The sequence below is a fragment of the Argopecten irradians genome, chromosome 10 (genome assembly GCF_041381155.1).
Source record: "Argopecten irradians isolate NY chromosome 10, Ai_NY, whole genome shotgun sequence".
NCBI classification, from domain to species: domain Eukaryota; kingdom Metazoa; phylum Mollusca; class Bivalvia; order Pectinida; family Pectinidae; genus Argopecten; species Argopecten irradians.
The window spans coordinates 9,042,492-9,062,962 of NC_091143.1; the positions used below are offsets into that span (position 1 = coordinate 9,042,492).

Consider the following 20,471-nt stretch of genomic DNA (forward strand, 5'->3'; position numbering starts at 1 on the left):
TTTTATCATTTTTGCAGCCCACCTATCCCCACCCACATTTCCAATCCCACTCCAACCCACCCTAACACCAATCCCACCCCAACCCACTCTAACATCTATCCCCACCCACATTTCCAATCCCACCCTAACCCACCCTAACACCTATCCCACCCCAACCCACCCTAACACCTATCCCCACCCACATTTCCAATCCCACTCCAACCCACCCTAACACCAATCCCACCCCAACCCACCCTAACACCTATCCCCACCCACATTTCTGTTCCCACCCCAACCCACCCTAACACCTATCCCCACCCACATTTCTGTTCCCATCCCAACAAACCCTAACACCTATCCCCACCCACATTTCTGTTCCCATCCCAACCAACCCTAACACCTATCCCCACCCACATTTCCATTCCCACCCAAACCCCAATCTCACCATACTGCCAACACATTCCAGATCAGGAGAGAGAGATACAGAAAAAAACACTTGTGCATTTTACTCATACTTTATCATTTATCATAAATTTGGTATTAAAAACTGTGTGCATCATTTTAAAAAAATCATTGGACTAAATATGTTTGTAAGTTTAGCAAAAACAAAAGTTAATCAAAGTTAAAAGCACTGTAAAAATGTTGACATTTCTATCAGAAATTTTGACTGATGAAAACAATTAATACTCCAACATTGATAGCTCAAAGTTTTTTTTATTAAATTGAAAGTCTTGAAACATTACATAAAACATTTATAGATTAATACCATGTTGTTAACTTATTCTAGCTTTTAGAATTCTATTTTACTTTTGAAACAATCTCACAGCTATTTATTTTCACAATTTCGTGTTGCCCACAAAACGTGCGAAAAATACGCACATGAAAATAATTCAGTTTATAGTATGCATTAGAAACCCTACATAACATATCTCCATTTCTATTACAATGGCAGTAAATCCATCTTCTGTTTTTGTGATCACTGGAAACCTTTAGACAGACACAGACGGAGCCAATACTATACACATACTTATTTTGTGGTAATCTAGTGCAAAAGTGATCATAAACAAGTTAGCCGAGAGATGAACTTACATAATTTACAAAATGACTACATAAACATACATAAAGTACAATTAGTGGAATTAAGATTTTAATTCTAGCCTGAAAAGCTCGAAAATAAGTTTATCACTAAAAATATATACGCTTACAGTACTATAAGACAGTTTTCCATCACTTTTGTATTAGAGTAGAGGCTTTAACTTCACAATAAGCTCTTATGTTCTCAATTTCAGGACCCAATCAGTCATGACATGTCGACTAATAAAAACATTAACAACTGACTTCTGATTATAAATTGATCATCATTAAAAACACCAATAAGTTAAGTTTAACTGACTTAATCCTCCAAGTCCTCTAAAATTACTCTAGTATGTAAAGCATCTCTGTGCTGTTTTGTCGATATAAACTCCTCCGTATTTATATTTTGATCCCCTTTAGCCATTCATTACTTATTCATAGGTCACCTGCTCCTCGCAGTGGCTTTGATCAGGAAATGAAAACCATTAGATTTCCATCTTTTAACCATTTCCCGTATGTGGACTGGGTAAATTGGTATAAGATTGAATCAAGATTTCACCCCTGCATTATAGCGGGGGAAGGACTAAGTTGATTTATTGTGTAATAAGAGGTGAGATTGCAGACTAATTCAGACAACCAATAACTAATTGTCTATGAGAAAGCTTTCCATGTATACGAGGGCTCAGGTTATCATCGCAACATTTACTCAAAGCATGACACACTGCAAGCAGTGTCCATCACAGAATGCAGGGGTAAATATCAGCAGCTCTTGGTTATCTTACAGTCAGAATACAGAGGCTTTTATAATGACCATCCATACTTCTTTCAGCTCTTCCATAAATTATAATATATAAACATTACAGGCCCTATGGAACTCTTGTTCAATTAGTGTTGAATAAATTTTTGTTTTCAATTAATAATCAATGGTGTTATGGCATCTCAAAGACTGATACCTAGTTAAACTTGTGAAAGATAATAATGATCATTAAAGAGACTTTATGGTAACACCTGCAACGAGGTAAATGTAAAAATGTACACACAGATGTTTGGAATATAATATAATAATATCACTTATTAGTCATCTTCTTTGTAAAACTCGGTCAGCTACAACACAATAGGCGAGTAAACTGCTGATTAAACCATCAGTAGTTAGTGGACTGCACGTATATCCTATCCTCAACTTTGATTTTCCAAACACTATAATATATTCCACACATCTTATAGGTTTAAAAAATTCTTAAGGCAACACACTTTAAATACAAGGATGAATTTGAGGTATCACTGATCAATTTGGACTTCCCTTAGCATAACCAAAGTCCATCCATGGGCAGTTTCCAAATTAGCTGTAAAAATCACTTTAAAAATGTCCTTCCATTGGGGTAATTCCTACAGATCACGTTTACCTAGAAATTTACAAAGTCGGGATGTCATGAAGATGGTTGTGGACGGATTCTTTATCTGCTTCAGTAAATCTGATCAACAACTTGTAATTCAATATGGTTGTCTATGTCACCAGAGAGTAGGAAAAGGGGAGTCGTGTTAACATCAGGATGTGGGTCTTAATTCTAGGATCTGCTCTATCATCAAACTATATTATTTATCCTGTTATTTTAGTGTGTATACTGGTATCAGATACAGCTATATTAATACCCTATTAGTCAGTGAGGAAAACAGAGCATTTCAGGAACTAAGTCAATCAACACTTGGCTCCGGGCAGGAAAACAAAATATAGCTTACATTACACTGTTACACTATATTAGCTCTCTCTCATAATCACTTTCATTAGTTTTCAATGTATCATTTGAACAGAACTATATTTCCACAGGACAGAAAGACTCAACATGCAGGTCAACTTGTTCTGTGCTCTTCTATAATGAGAAGTCTTCTAAGAAGATCTTCCAGCTTATAGATGAAAGAGCTTCCAGAAGTAGAAGAGTGATAAAAAGAGGGCAAATCGAGTCTATAAGCTACGAATACAGCTTATGTATTATAATTTCATAAACTCTCTCTTTAGAATGATTACATTCTCTTAAAGAGGGCACTACAATTTTTGAAATAAAGCTGACTACTCAATATATGATGACTACCATGTAAGATGGCAATCGGGGACTTTTGCATCCATTGCTCTTTCTGATACATGACACTTGTGAAAATATTTTTACTCCTAGTTCTTTCTGATGGCTATAACAGTCAACAGGTAATAGAGGCCAGCCAATACGTTTAGTGATCCAGACATTGATGACAGCCTGGTACGACCCCAAACATCCGTAGTCTTGATAGACTGTGTCAACTTAAAGACAACAATTGATTTAAGATTAATATTCTGCTGATTCTGAGAAAGAGCAGCCGTGAATTTAGAGCTTGGTTATAAATCAAGGTTCTGACATGCTATACGGAAGTAAGAGGGACAGACACTATTTCTTATAGTCATGATCTAATGAGCTCTATCAACACCAACTGCAAATTGTAGAATTTACAGACTACAAACCTCTCAACACCAAATTGTATAATTTCCATCAACTCCAAAATGAAAACTGTTACCGGTAGTAGTTTATGAGTTCAGGGACTGATCGATTCAGTAAATGGAATTTAAGCAGTTTATTAAAAAAGTTACTTGTATAATGATTGATATATATCTCTATCTTCATTTGGAACATTCATGATTGTTTCTCTACATTTTATCAAAACAAGGTAATGGGGAAAATTATCCTCGAATTCATTCTAAATAATAAATCACTTTTGTTTTATTGTTCCTTACCAGGAAGCTTTTATGCTATTGTTAAGTTACGATCCAGGCATCAGTGTAATTACCAAGCAAACCTGCCTAAGTAGACAAGATTAGCTGTAGAGTTTCAAACTCCTCTGGGAAACATGAAACATGCTCATTAAATAATTTATCTATCTATTCATTCATATTTTCTAGTATTGTCTAACTAATTTCCAGCCAATCAATGGTTGATTGATTTATTAATAAGTAAATTTAAACTAAAGCCAAATTGTCTATGTTAACTTTTATTTAGTACAGAAAAAAGATGTTTGACTTTAGTTATGAATGTGTTGCTTTACCTATACGCTATATCTTTTGCACATTTTCTAACAATATTGGAATGAATTCAACTTACATCCTGAAAAAAAAAAAGAAAAAATTATTCTGTCAGGAAACTTTCTAAAGAATCTCCAGAACATTGCTCTAAGTTGCCAAAAATATTTCTAGAAAGTGTAACTAGATTTAGCCAGGAATAGATAGAAGTAGACACACACCACCCTATGGTACAATTTGTGGAGGGAGTACACCTCATTGGATTGGATCCTTCAAACTTATGTTTATAGAACATGCCTGAATGAAACCAAAATAATACGAGATCCCAGAAAGGTACTTTGACCAGACCACCGTCTGATGAGGGAGGGAGAGGAGAGAACAGATAAAAGCTCCCCATTTCATGGCAGGGCACAGAAAGTAACTGTGACAGATTTATGAAAATGAACTAAATAAATAGTAAGTAGGTTCTGGTTATTTTACTTGTAAATGTTAGACAGAAGTGTATGTATGGAGGAGTGCCTGTTGAGAGACTACCAATTCCATTAGGACAGTGCGATTATGTGGGCAGATGTCTCAGCATGTCACATTGTACACGGAACGGACAGCCACCACCACTCAAAACATTCTCACACAATCCAACATTGATTCCCTGACACCCTCTTCATCATTCAAATTGAAATATTGGCAGCTCCCCCTGGTGTGAACAGTGATAATGTCTCGGGTCCCAATTAAGAGACTGTCACACTGGGCCTGTGTCTGTCCGTATCTACACAGTTTCACCACACTGTGCCAATATCATTGACTACATAACAATCTGGCCTCGCTCCACAGTATTGTTGTACAGATTAATCCTGGACTGATTCAGTAAAGCTCCCAGAATGCTGCTGGTTGTAGGAACACTAGACGGTCAGTTCTGAACATACACAGACACTCCCATACTCAAAATAGAACTTCAAATGATCATCAACACCCTAAACATCATGAAAATCTGGGGATGTTTTTGTTTTTGTTGTGATAATAAAATCTGGGGATGTTTTTGTTTTTGTTGTGATAATAAAATCTGGGGATGTTTTTGTTTTTGTTGTGATAATAAAATCTGGGGATATTTTTGTTTTTGTTGTGATAATAAAATCTGGGGATGTTTTTGTTTTTGTTGTGATAATAAAATCTGGGGATGTTTTTGTTTTTGACTAGTCAGTCACAAAAGATACTTGGCATCAATTCACCTCGACATTGCGATGAGATACTGGTGAAATGAACGACAAAGACTTGTGTATCTTGATGTGTCTATGAGAAACAAGAACATATGTTACGATGGCCAACTATTGTGTAAATATTAGATACCGAATCTAGGAACAAAAAGAGGAAGTATAGACAAGTATAGACAGATATCATACTACATATGAACATGGTGAATGTCTTGTTGTTAAGATGTGTGATTAGCCCCTTCCATCCCCCAACACTAAGCATATGTGTAATGTTGAAGTCAAGAAAACTATTCTTGAGTACAAGGAGTTCACCAAGTCAGCACATTTGATTATTCAGCCGTTACATGCTCACTCAAACCCTTGGAGCACCAAACAAACACCAATTCATCATTACAAGTAAGTTCACCAAGAGATAACATTAGTAAAATGGTGTTCAGGTATACAGTGACCATTTCCCAATCTTTTACAAGTTTTTAATAACAGGTCTCTGTGATGGGTAGGAGCGTGTAGTTTGTATGTAGGAGTCTGATGTCCCTAGGGGAGAGTGAAGTACTCAATATATTATATCAAGTACATCTACTGCTCTTTTCCTTGATTGCCTCTTTATCACATCGCATCGGGTTCATGAGTCTTGAGGGAGTGAGCCACCGTCGCCATTTCACGGCTCTAAATCTGTCACTGAGACACGATTGTCATGTCGTTAAAAAAAGAAATGTGGCACATTCACAAGCCAATGTGCTGATAAAGAAAGCGAGATTTCTCTTACTGTCACATCACTGTCATGTCACCTACTACAATGTCAGCTTGCAGTAAATCCTTGGCTGCGTTTTCTCTCGGAAAGCGCACTCTCTCAACAACACCAAAAGCAATATTAAAGTCGATAAATCTCCTCCTGCACAGAGTCCCTGTTCTTTCTTTTGTAGATTTGTATACAAATAACTTACCTCGTCTGATTCGAAGACGTGGCAGAGAATTTTGGCCTGTTTCTTTTGGTGTAATATTTCCTCGCCAGGACTAGACAATAGTCTGCGACGGGCCATGATGACTAGGATATCACCGATATCAGCGATGTAAGAGATCGTTCTCAGAGAATGGTCCATCATTATCTCCTGAATAAATCAAATTAAACACTTTAAGAAACTTTTTACAACTGTAGTGCACTCAGACAAAATTTTAACAAAACAAAAAAAAAGAAAAAAAAGCTACTTTTCTTGAAAAGCTCATTGCAATTGTCCCTTGTTAACTTACATTTACATGCAATTTGTTAATTTTCTGGAAATTTGTTTTTTATAAAGGTACTTTTTTAAAAATTTCATTTCTAAGTTACAATATGGGTAAGAAACAGATTTGTTTTCTCTACTCGAATAAAAGAAAACTTCCGAAGTTTCTGAACATTTAATTCCATATTCAATACAATTTCTATTAAGGTTTGACTTTAGCTATTTACTGTTTATGGACATTTTTAACACTTTATATTGTATCATTGTACACAGGAAATATAACTATAATATCTATTGTGAGATATGCATGATACATATCCCATTAAGAGAAATTCATTAACATATCCTTTAAGAAGGAATGTCTTCAGATATTCCATTGAGAAGTATACTGCATATCTCCTTAGGGAGATATATTCATATCTGATTAAGAAGAATGTATCTATATATCCTATTAAGAGGAATGTATCTGTATATCCTATTAAGAGGAATGTATCTGTATATCCTATTAAGAGGAATGAGTCTATATATCCTATTAAGAGGAATGTATCTATATATCCTATTAAGAGGAATGTATATATATATCCCATTAAGAGGAATGTATCTGAATATCCTATTAAGAGGAATCTGTCTATATATCCTATTAAGAGGAATGTATATATATATCCTATTAAGAGGAATGTATATATATATCCAATTAAGAGGAATATATCTATATATATCCTATAAAAGGAATGTGATAAAACATTACCTGGAGGTCAGTATTGAGGACCATGATCTTTTCTGTGGATACAAACAGGTCTACAGCAGTGCTCGGCTGGTTCTCACCCTCGGGTGCCTAAACACAAATAACAAGGGTTAACGTGATGGCTGAAGGCAAGTTTTTGTGTTTCTAAAGATATGTTATGTTTTACCTGAGGAGGATGCAGGGAGTCCTGAAATAGAAGTATGATCTACCATGGAGAGCTATTGATCATTCCATACTTTGTCAACCTGCTAGTGGTAAAATGTCAGACACTTGTATCAACTGGTAGGTTAAAGGGCTAATGGTAGAATATCAAATACATCAAACACAAGACCACTAGGCCAAGATGTACAACTTTTAAACCACACTGTAACCAACAGGTGAGGTAGAGTGTTATTGCTATAATTCTACCCTAACTCAAAGGGCTTAATTGTTAGGGATGGAATGTCTGATATAACCACTTAGTTACTGCCTTACCAAGGTTAAGAGTAGAATTGCATTACAGAGGTTGAGGGCAGAACGTAAGATACAGAGGAAGAGGTTGATTGGCAGAATGTTAAACAAATTCCAAAACATGGCCATAGCATATCAGAGGTAAAATGATAGTGGTAGAATGTCAGACAACTGAAACAATATCTTAATCACTTGGCTACCACATCCCAGAGAAGGAGAGCAACTGGTGGGATATCAGATACAAGATGATTTAGGCACTAAGTGTCCACCACTGCCAAGGGTTAGAGGGTTTTTGGAAGATTGAGAGACAGCCATAAAACTATAAGGGGGAACAACTCCAATTAAGGGAGGAATCACTTGTTCTCAGGCTTCAAATGTCCAGTTTGATCTATAAATTTTCATGAAATCATTATCCCATCTTGTTCAGCATTCAAATATATTTTTGTATGTACAAACTTGTTAACAAATCAAACAATGATATCAGTGTAAAGCTTTCTTTCAGCTGACATAATTATATCAAATTTAATACAACATATTACAATAGCTTACAAATATGACATAAAATCAAAGTCTATATATATACATGTATCAGGCCATAAAAGAATAAAAACTGCATGATATACAATTATTCACATTTAAAATAAATCTATGACATTTCATTATAAAAGTTGTTTTCAATAAACATTAACTTAAAGTATAGACAAATGTAATTACCATAATTTTATATGGAATGAATCAAAAGTAACCAACTAAAGCCTGGTAATTCATTTAGACGGTTGATATAACATACTATATTTATATCATATAACTTGTTTATGATCTTTTCATATCCATAAAAACAATAGGTATCTTTATAAAATATAGAATATTTTTTTATATATATATTTTTTTGTTATCTTCATAAATGTTCTAGTATATGTGCATTCAGCATTATTACATAAATTATTAACTTCTGATTTTCTTAATATCATAAAATCAATTTCAAAGTACTAAGCCACTGAAGAGAAGAAAACATCAACAAGAAAAGCACATTATAGGCATTGGAAACATTACTAACAGATAATTTGTTCTTAGGTCAATAGGTATACATATTGATAACAAAATGACAAAGTAGCCTTATTAACTGCATTGTCAGTAACTCCTAGTAGAGACCTAAGGTAATTACAGTGACACATTGTCAGTATCCCCATGCAGAGACCTAAGGTAATTACAGTGACACATTGTCAGTATCCCCATGTAGAGACCTAAGGTAATTACAGTGACACATTGTCAGTATCCCCATGTAGAGACCTAAGGTAATTACAGTGACACATTGTCAGTAACTCCATGTAGAGACCTAAGGTAATTACAGTGATACATTGTCAGTAACTCCATGTAGAGACCTAAGGTAATTACAGTGACACATTGTCAGTAACTCCATGTAGAGACCTAAGGTAATTACAGTGATACATTGTCAGTAACTCCATGTAGAGACCTAAGGTAATTACAGTGATACATTGTCAGTAACTCCATGTAGAGACCTAAGGTAAATACAGTGACACATTGTCAGTATCCCCATGTAGAGACCTAAGGTAATTACAGTGATACATTGTCAGTAACTCCATGTAGAGACCTAAGGTAATTACAGTGATACATTGTCAGTAACTCCATGTAGAGACCTAAGGTAATTACAGTGATACATTGTCAGTAACTCCATGTAGAGACCTAAGGTAATTACAGTGATACATTGTCAGTATCTCCATGTAGAGACCTAAGGTAATTACAGTGACACATTGTCAGTATCCCCATGTAGAGACCTAAGGTAATTACAGTGACACATTGTCAGTATCCCCATGTAGAGACCTAAGGTAATTACAGTGACACATTGTCAGTAACTCCATGTAGAGACCTAAGGCAATTACAGTGATACATTGTCAGTATCACCATGTAGAGACCTAAGGTAATTACAGTGACACATTGTCAGTATCACCATGTAGAGACCTAAGGTAATTACAGTGACACATTGTCAGTATCCCCATGTAGAGACCTAAGGTAATTACAGTGACACATTGTCAGTATCCCCATGTAGAGACCTAAGGTAATTACAGTGATACATTGTCAGTATCACCATGTAGAGACCTAAGGTAATTACAGTGACACATTGTCAGTATCACCATGTAGAGACCTAAGGTAATTACAGTGACACATTGTCAGTAACTCCATGTAGAGACCTAAGGTTTTACAGTGACACATTGTCAGTATCCCCATGTAGAGACCTAAGGTAATTACAGTGACACATTGTCAGTAACTCCATGTAGAGACCTAAGGTAATTACAGTGATACATTGTCAGTAACTCCATGTAAAGACCTAAGGTAATTACAGTGATACATTGTCAGTAACTCCATGTAGAGACCTAAGGTAATTACAGTGATACATTGTCAGTAACTCCATGTAAAGACCTAAGGTAATTACAGTGATACATTGTCAGTAACTCCATGTAAAGACCTAAGGTAATTACAGTGACACATTGTCAGTAACTCCATGTAGAGACCTAAGGTAATTACAGTGATACATTGTCAGTAACTCCATGTAGAGATCTAAGGTAATTACAGTGACACATTGTCAGTTACTCCATGTAGAGACCTAAGGTAATTACAGTGACACATTGTCAGTAACTCCATGTAGAGACCTAAGGTAATTACAGTGATACACTGTCAGTTACTCCATGTAGAGACCTAAGGTAATTACAGTGACACATTGTCAGTAACTCCATGTAGAGACCTAAGGTAATTACAGTGATACATTGTCAGTAACTCCATGTAGAGACCTAAGGTAATTACAGTGATACATTGTCATTAACTCCATGTAGAGACCTAAGGTAATTACAGTGACACATTGTCAGTATCCCCATGTAGAGACCTAAGGTAATTACAGTGATACATTGTCAGTTACTCCATGTAGAGACCTAAGGTAATTACAGTGACACATTGTCAGTAACTCCATGTAGAGACCTAAGGTAATTACAGTGATACATTGTCAGTAACTCCATGTAACGACCTAAGGTAATTACAGTGATACATTGTCAGTAACTCCATGTAAAGACCTAAGGTAATTACAGTGACACATTGTCAGTATCCCCATGTAGAGACCTAAGGTAATTACAGTGACACATTGTCAGTATCCCCATGTAGAGACCTAAGGTAATTACAGTGATACATTGTCAGTATCCCCATGTAGAGACCTAAGGTAATTACAGTGACACATTGTCAGTATCCCCATGTAGAGACCTAAGGTAATTACAGTGACACATTGTCAGTATCCCCATGTAGAGACCTAAGGTAATTACAGTGACACATTGTCAGTAACTCCATGTAGAGACCTAAGGTAATTACAGTGACACATTGTCAGTAACCCCATGTAGAGACCTAAGGTAATTACAGTGACACATTGTCAGTAACTCCATGTAGAGACCTAAGGTAATTATAGTGACACATTGTCAGTAACTCCATGTAGAGACCTAAGGTAATTACAGTGACATTTTGTAAGCTCAAAGTCAATAAGACCATCATATAGGGCTGATAATTCCAGTTAAGTATCCAGTATATTAAAATATAGAGTGAAACATTTGTTCAGATAAGAATCAACAATACTTTGAATTAAACAAGGTTATTTGAGATACATGAGTCGAGTTAACAAGGCTTTATTTAATTACAAGTTTATCAAACACATTTAGAGGAAAAACCTGCCTTAGCCACCACCTCTGTATAAAGACCACTTTCTTGGGGTTCAGCCAATTTGGATACTGTTTGATCTGTGTATAAAGACCACCTGCCTATAATGACCAATCTTCTTTGTCCCTTGGGCAGTCTTTACAGACAGGTTAGAGTCTAACACTTTTTTTCAGTTTGACAACATACATTAAGAGCTGCCAAATATAAAGCTAAAAACATTAAAAAAAAGGGTATTTTTTTTCTTAAATCTATTTGGTAAAACTAAGGTCACTACTGTATACTGAACCTGGTTTTTCTAAGGCTATTGGCAAGGTTAATTTCCCAAACACCAATTCTGCTAAGTTCAATGAAGAAGCTGATGTAGGGAAGTCAACAACTAAGACAGGTATCCCAAAATATACGTCCTGGTTAAAAATCTATAACTGTAATATACGTCCCGGTTAAAAATCTATAACTGTAATATACGTCCCGGTTAAAAATCTATAACTGTAATATACGTCCCGGTTAAAAATCTATAACTGTAATATACGTCCCGGTTAAAAATCTATAACTGTAATATACGTCCCGGTTAAAAATCTATAAGTGTAATATATGTCCCGGTTAAAAATCTATAACTGTAATATACGTCCCGGTTAAAAATTTAAAAATCTATAACTGTAATATACGTTCTGGTTAAAAATCTATAACTGTAATATACGTCCCGGTTAAAAATCTATAACTGCAAAATACGTCTCGGTTAAAAATCTATAACTGTAATATATGTCCTGGTTAAAAATCTATAACTGTAATATACGTCCTGGTTAAAAATCTATAAATGTAATGTACATCTGAGTTAAAAATCTATAACTGTAATATACGTCCTGGTTAAAAATCTATAACTGTAATATACGTCCGGTTAAAAATCTATAAATGTAATGTACATCCGAGTTAAAAATCTATAACTGTAATATACGTCCTGGTTAAAAATCTATAACTGTAATATACGTCCCCGTTAAAAATCTATAAATGTAATGTACATCCGAGTTAAAAATCTATAACTGTAATATACGTCCTGGTCAAAAATCTATAACTGTAATATGTTAGAAAACAAGGAGCTTCTAATTCTATTATAATACTGGTACGTGTGTTGAGATGTTTTGGTCTCACTGCGGCTGTGGTCCACTCGGCTATCTCTATTAGCCTTTTATATATATATTCGATAGTTTAAATTTGTTAATAGTACCAAGTCTGTCAAGACTTTGTATTTTGATAAAATAAATCTTATCTTTCTATAATACTTTGGAGAGTGTGTGCTACTGACAATGCAATTAATAATACTAAATTTATCTTTGGTTCAATTGAGAGAGAAGTAAAATCTATCACAAAACAAAATTCAATATGTAGTATACAAGTCATATACCAGTACATATAGCAGGTTATTTTTATGGGAAATTTTTTTGCAATTTTGAACTGAAACAAATGTTAATTTTACCTTAATACTATTGTAATGTTTGTGATCTATTTTAATCAAAATCAACAATGTCAATGTTCCGCGAAATTGCAAAAATATCCCACAAAATAACTGGCTTAATTTTTTAAGGAAACTTGCAAATATTTAAATGAGTAGGCAATTCAATTTGCATGTGACTTAATTATATACAACAATTAAAGATCGTGACCTAACGAAGCCAACAAATACAGAAAAACAAAAAAAATGATACAATTGGTGCAAGATAATTTGGTACACTTCTTTTGTAAAATCATTCAGTTGGAAAATAATCTGTGTATAAATAAGCAAAATTTCTCTTTCCAATATATTATTTTATTAGATGAGAAACAAAATAATAGCAAGGAATATAAGTTGTTGAAAGCCAAACAAATTAATAGATAACAATAAAGTCATGGTTTATATCCCCCCAAAAACATTTTGTTATCTACCTTTCATGATTAAACAAACCAATCCCAGTTTACATTGATCTTGATTTGTGCTATAAAAGATTTACCTCCTCAACATTTTATATCTAAATCAATCTCAGTAGAATAGTACAAACAAGATGTTTTTAATGATAAATATGTAGGCAAGGGCGAGATCACAAATATAAACTTTGAATAGACCCAAGAAATATATGTTAACATTTTTTTGGGTGATAATATTCAGAAGTACTAGTTTTCGAAACTCAGCTAAACTACATCAAGCTCTAAAACTTCTGATAGCTAGAGTTGTCTAAACATCTATTGATACATAGTTTAAAAAATAGTTTATAAATTCACTCTGATGATGCTTTTCCCTTTATTTATCTTAATTCAACGAAAATCACACCTGATCAATCCAGGTTGCATACAGTAATTATTAATTAGAACTTTATCAGAAATCCTATACATATCACAATTTAATCCAAACAATTTAATGCTATCCCAAGCCAATACAATGTACACTTCTATTCATTTCAATAAAAAACTTCATCTGGATCATTCTAGACTTTCTAGTAAGCTGCAAATATTATTGAGGAAAAATATCAAGAAATAAATACAAATTATATGTTATTTTTTTTTGTTAGATCACTTTTGAGTAATGTATATTTCCTCTCTCTTTTTGCACTAAAACCGAAGAGAGTATTTCTATATTTCTCTTAAAACTTCTAAATATGCAAAATATATGTTAATTAACAATCTCTAGTTTTGCAAAAAAATATTTGAAGCCATTCATTTTTATATATGGCAATAAAGTGAAAGTGATAAAACTGACAAAAGTACACAATGGAAGCATGTCACAAACAGCCATCTATAAGCTGGAGAAAAAGGGCACCTGTTTACTGGAGTTATCTCCTCCTGTCTCACTGTCTGTCTGACTCTCTGCCTTAGCAGCAGCCTAAAACAGAACTTACTACTTTAACGTCTGTCCAGCAGCCTAAAATACAACTTACTAGTTTAACGTCGGCAAAGGAGCCTCCAATCGAGCTTACTAGTTTAACGTCGGCAAAGGAGCCTCCAATCGAGCTTACTAGTTTAACGTTGGCAAAGGAGCCTCCAATCGAGCTTACTAGTTTAACGTCTGCAAAGGAGCCTCCAATCGAGCTTACTAGTTTAACGTCGGCAAAGGAGCCTCCAATTGAGCTTACTAGTTTAACATCGGCAAAGGAGCCTCCAATCGAGCTTACTAGTTTAACGTCTGTCCAGTAGCCTAAAATACAACTTACTAGTTTAGCGTCTGTCCAGTAGCCTAAGATACAACTTACTAGTTTAGCGTCTGTCCAGTAGCCTAAGATACAACTTACTAGTTTAGCGCGTCTGTCCAGCAGCCTAAAATGGACCTAGCAACTAGTTTATAATGCTATCCATGTCTGTCTATACAGACGGACAGATTGCTGGAGTATATCGCCCTATAGGGATCTATTATAAAAAAGGGAAGGGGGACTTTATCCTCCACATTACGATTATTTAGTCAATGACATTTCTATTGAAAAGTCCATCTTAGAACAGTACCCAATTGACCTGTCCCACTTATCAATGTTTCTCATATATCGTATTATAGCTCCAATTCTGAGTTTATTTCAAACACAGATAAAAAAGATAACCTTAAGATTAATTTCACTTAGACAACACACTGTCTAATTAGAATTAAACCACAATAATGTGATAAGCATGCTGCAGCAGACTTAATTGTAGACTGATGTATGATAGAGAAACATCGATGACTAGTAATCCTAGATATGACTGATTCTCTTGTGTCATTACAACTGTCCTTAGTTTGATACATGATCAAGGGAACAAACAACTTGGATAGTTTACAATATCCATACATATCACAAATTAAGATATTGTCCTGACATCTAAATATTTACACATCTAAATGTAGGCAACTTTGATAAGGGTTTATTTTACCATGGATGTGGTATTTTAATACACAATCATACACTCCTCCTTTACCTCCAAACAAACTTCAAAACTATTGAAATCAAATAATCACAAAATTTCTAATTTGTAATACCAAAATCATTTATTATTTTAAAGTATCCTTTGATAAAAAAAGAAACTATTAGGGGGGAGGATTATTACCATGGTCATGACATACAGAATTTCTGTTTTAATACATATATACAATAGGGTATTCAGTTAAGTACATATGGAAAGCCAAAATCATTTTGAAATATCCTTAGTATTTGTTTGGGATGGGGTCTATTTCATCATAGCCATGGTATTTTGATTCGCCTCTCCACTTCTAAAGTAAATTCTCATATTCTCTACAAATGACACTTAAATAATTAAAAAATCATCAGCTTTCACACCCTATTCTCCATAAATGACATGAAATGTTATCTAAAAATCACAAAGGACATCATTTAAGTCTTACTTTAGCCAGTTAGAATTGTTGGTTTGAAAAATCAAGTAGGGGACAATTGGAAAAGTGTTGGGATCATTTTTACCATGGCCATGGTATTTTGACCCTCTCCTTCTAAGTTGAAGTTCTCATAGTCATAGTTTTTTGCAAATAACATTTAACATTCACTGAAATCATAATATATGGTTTTATTGTATCTTAAGGAAGCTATATGTCAGTTATAAAATGAAAACAATTAATTAATTGAAGTGGGGAGGGGTCATTTCACCATGGCCATGGTATTTTGACCCCCCCCCCCCTTCCCAAATTTTTTTTAAAAAATGCCTTCCACATGCTAGCCATAGGTCTAACTTAATCCCAATTTGAAGTTTATCATAAATGAGAAGAAAATATCAAGTTTACAAGTGTTATAGTAACTTTTAGAAGGGGGAGTCATTTTACCATGGGGGGGGTGTCATTTCACCATAATGGTATTTTGACCCCGGGGTCATTTCACCATAATGGTATTTTGACACCCAGTAGGGTCTAATATACCATGATTCAAAATACCATGCTACACCGGTACTGTTGTTAAATACATTGAGAAGTTAGCCGTTGTTGTGTCCACTTATTTATATTTACGATCTGACACCAGTTCAATAACTTGGTTTGATTGTTTTTGTCATATTTATTTGATCAATCAAGAGATCGAGGCAACACATTAGCTACAGTAGAATAATAAGCATCTGGCGTTCGTAACACGAACTGTACAATATGTCCTTGCTTAAGATAACTTTTAAAATATGTTATCATTATCTGATAAGAGTGTTAACATTAAATAGTTTGATATTTGAGATTTTGATGTCATATGAGTGTTCTTTTCCATTATATAGACTACGATAGTTGTTTAGGCATATTAAGCCTACTCCTTTTCCGGCAGTTCCAATATCCAAGTTAACAGTAATATAACGCTGTAGACAAGTCACAGCAAATTTAAGAAAGAGGTTTAAAACAGATACTAACACCAAGATCATTACTTGTATTACATATTATGTCTAAATCGGCAACATGTAAGCACTGATGTCAACATTGACTGTGCATTGTCATCTGAATATTGTTGGTTCGGTTAATTTTTATTACAGCTGGAGATCACCTTTAGAAAGTTGTCTGGAGCACGATCTAGTTAATGTTACACGTGTTTCATCTCGGAAGTATAGTATGGAAGCACAATGTGTTGCAAACAATACAGACTGTCGTACTTTGACAATACAGTATGTAGACCAACTCCTGTAGATTAAATGAGCATAGTTTTCATGGGAAAAAAACCCAACATTCCTACCATTCCAAATATTTTCGGAATTGTTTTGAGATTAAATAATATTTTATTTGTTTAAAAATACACCGAAAGCCAACTCACAGAAATGGTAAAAGTAAAGTACCTTTAGCTTCTGTACGTGTAGTTCGGTTTCCTAATTCATACGTTTAGTATTTTTTGGGTTACATTTCAGTCTTCAATTTCTCCATGATAATGTTTCAACGCTTGCCAAAAACTAATCCACACTGATGTCTGATTTGACTAAGGTAATTACTGTACATACTGAACGTACTCTTACAATATGTAAACTACTTCAGTAACATTGCTTGGAGTCTTGTAATGTACGGTGCGTTTCATTAAACACATGTGCAATCGTTGTCGCTTGTCGCTGCAGCTATAATGAAATACCTGTGTAGGACAGTGCCACCTGCCGGCACTGTCGAGATAACATAACCAAAACTGTGACCAAGTTATCAAGGTAGAGACGGCCTGCCAGGTAATAGCGACAGAATGCTGATGCAGTGATCAACCGAAACTGTTCACGCTATTATTGCCTCGACAGTAAACAAGTAAATACATTTGTTTTCACCTGATGTTTGTTTATGTCAAAGCCTTTTATCATAGGCTGCCATGTTTTCAGTGTAGCGAATAGACATTTTCGTTTGCAAAAATGTTTTCGATTGTGTCCGACTAAGGGAAATTCGTCTATTTTTTAAAGTTTCGAGGCTGTTTGTGAAAAAAGTAGACTTAGTCTAGTTCAGTAGGACTTCTTGTTATCATCATACCTATGCCCAAACAAACCAAACGGGATTTATCTCTCTTAATGGCATGCTATAAGTTCAATTCTAAATTAAAGAGTTTTAAATCCCAGAACTTACCAAACAAGAGGCCCAGAGGTCCTGTATCGCTCACCTAGTTTTTAATGCTAAGTAATGTTCTATATACAGGTTCATTAAATAATTGTTTCTTTTCTCAAGGAATTTTCCCTCTAATATCCCTATTGGGCTCCACTCTTTCTGCTCCATGGGGTCAGAGCCAAAATTTATACAAACACTGTTCCACTTCCGTGAAAGATGTTTCTGACCAAATTTAGTTACAATCCATAGAGAATTCTAAAACTAATAGCAATCTTAAGAATTTACTCCTATTTCCCCTACTGGGCCCGCCCCTCCTGCTCCCAGGGGGTTAGCACCACAATTTATACAAACTCTGTTCACCTTCCCCCAAGGATGTTTCTGGCCAAATTTGGTTACATTCCATGCAGAACTCTATGACAAGTAGCGGTTTAGAGGAATTGTTGACGGACGGATGAAGGACGACGGACGACACACCATAACAATTAGCTCACCAGCCCAGTGAGCTAAAAATGTTTCTGTCAGTTTAAGGAGTATTCAATAATAAGTGTGTGTTATAAGTTGTTTGTGTTTAGTTTTAGATACAACATTATCATGAAAATAATGTCACACTTGATGTTCTGAGACACCAGTGAACTGAAATAGTGTCAGCAAAACATTTTTTTTTTTTACATTTTACATCTGTTTAAAAGAAGACCTTCAAATCTAACAACAATTGATTCAGATGTGCACTGGAAACTTAACAATGTTTCAACATTGAATGTCATTAAACTACCAACTCTGTTCTACAATGATTGTTAAATTTCAAGTATTTTTTGTCAGTGATTTTGTTAACAATTCAATGTCATGTTTAATGAGTTTCCAAGATTTTCCTCTCCCACACTTCTGTGAAGGCCATTGAGGTATAAATTTTCAATTATTTGAATAAAAATGCTAAATTAGTCTGAATTTCAGTAGTGTTCCTGTCAAAAACTTCGGGAAAATGTCACATTGTAACCTTGTTTACCTCTAGGGGGAGACATCAACAGTTAGCTATGACAGATTACTCTATCGTAAATTCTCCAATAACGGTCTCAAAATCAAATTTTAGCTCTAAACAAGACAGAAGTGAATTTTAAATATTTTTTGATGTCACTGAAGTTTTTACTTCTCTGTTTTCAATCCATACATCATGAGTGTAAAATGTGTTTTAATGAAGTTAATTACACCACTGAACTTAAAATGTCAGTAGATAACTCTGAATGATAATTTGTAATTTTATCAGTGTATCAACCCTTAGGTCACTGATTGGTTGTTATCATTAGGTCACTGATTGGTTGTTATTGTTAGGTCACTGATTGGTTGTTATCGTTAGGTCACTGATTGGTTGTTATCGTTAGGTCACTGATTGGTTGTTATCATTAGGTCACTGATTGGTTGTTATTGTTAGGTCACTGATTGGTTGTTATTGTTAGGTCACTGATTGGTTGTTTGTTAGGTCACTGATTGGTTGTTATCATTAGGTCACTGATTGGTTGTTTGTTAGGTCACTGATTGGTTGTTTGTTAGGTCACTGATTGGTTGTTATCGTTAGGTCACTGATTTGTTGTTATCGTTAGGTCACTGATTGGTTGTTATAGTCATGATTAGGTCACTGATTGGTTGTTATTGTTAGGTCACTGATTGGTTGTTATCGTTAGGTCACTGATTGTTGTTATCGTTAGGTCACTGATTGGTTGTTATGTTAGGTCACTGATTGGTTGTTATCGTTAGGTCACTGATTGGTTGTTATCGTTAGGTCACTGATTGGTTGTTATCGTTAGGTCACTGATTGGTTGTTATCATTAGGTCACTGATTGGTTGTTATCGTTAGGTCACTGATTGGTTGTTATCGTTAGGTCACTGATTGGTTGTTATCGTTAGGTCACTGATTGGTTGTTATCGTTAGGTCACTGATTGGTTGTTATCATTAGGTCACTGATTGGTTGTTATCATTAGGTCACTGATTGGTTGTTATCGTTAGGTCACTGATTGGTTGTTATCGTTAGGTCACTGATTGGTTGTTATCGTTAGGTCACTGATTGGTTGTTATTTTTAGGTCACTGATTGGTTGTTATCGTTAGGTCACTGATTGGTTGTTATCATTAGGTCACTGATTGGTTGTTATCATTAGGTCACTGATTGGTTGTTATTGTTAGGTCACTGATTGGTTGTTATTGTTAGGTCACTGATTGGTTGTTATCGTTAGGTCACTGATTGGTTGTTATCTTTAGGTCACTGATTGGTTGTTATCGTTAGGTCATTTAGGTAACTGATTGGTTTTTATCTTTAGGTCACTGATTTGTTGTTATCGTTAGGTCACTGATTTGTTGTTATCGTTAGGTCACTGATTGGTTGTTATCGTTAGGTCACTGATTGGTTGTTATCTTTAGGTCACTGATTGGTTGTTATCGTTAGGTCACTGATTGGTTGTTATCGTTAGGTCTCCGATTGGTTGTTATTTTGTTAGGTCACTGATTGGTTGTTTTTAGGTCACTGATTGGTTGTTATCTATTAGGTCACTGATTGGTTGTTATCGTTAGGTCACTGATTGGTTGTT

The 20,471-nt window shown here is 34.8% G+C and overlaps 1 protein-coding gene across 3 annotated transcripts in view; it reads right to left on the minus strand.

The window, feature by feature from the left end:
* The window catches only part of LOC138333049 (dentin sialophosphoprotein-like), an 80,340-nt gene that overhangs the window by 25,477 nt on the left and 34,392 nt on the right, over positions 1–20,471 (minus strand). For all 3 annotated transcript variants that reach the window (XM_069281157.1, XM_069281156.1, XM_069281155.1), the window contains 2 exons: positions 7,270–7,356; positions 6,246–6,410 (listed from right to left, as the gene is read on the minus strand). In XM_069281157.1, coding sequence (XP_069137258.1) covers positions 6,246–6,410; positions 7,270–7,356 — 252 coding nt within the window. The remainder of the gene's footprint in view (positions 1–6,245; positions 6,411–7,269; positions 7,357–20,471) is intronic.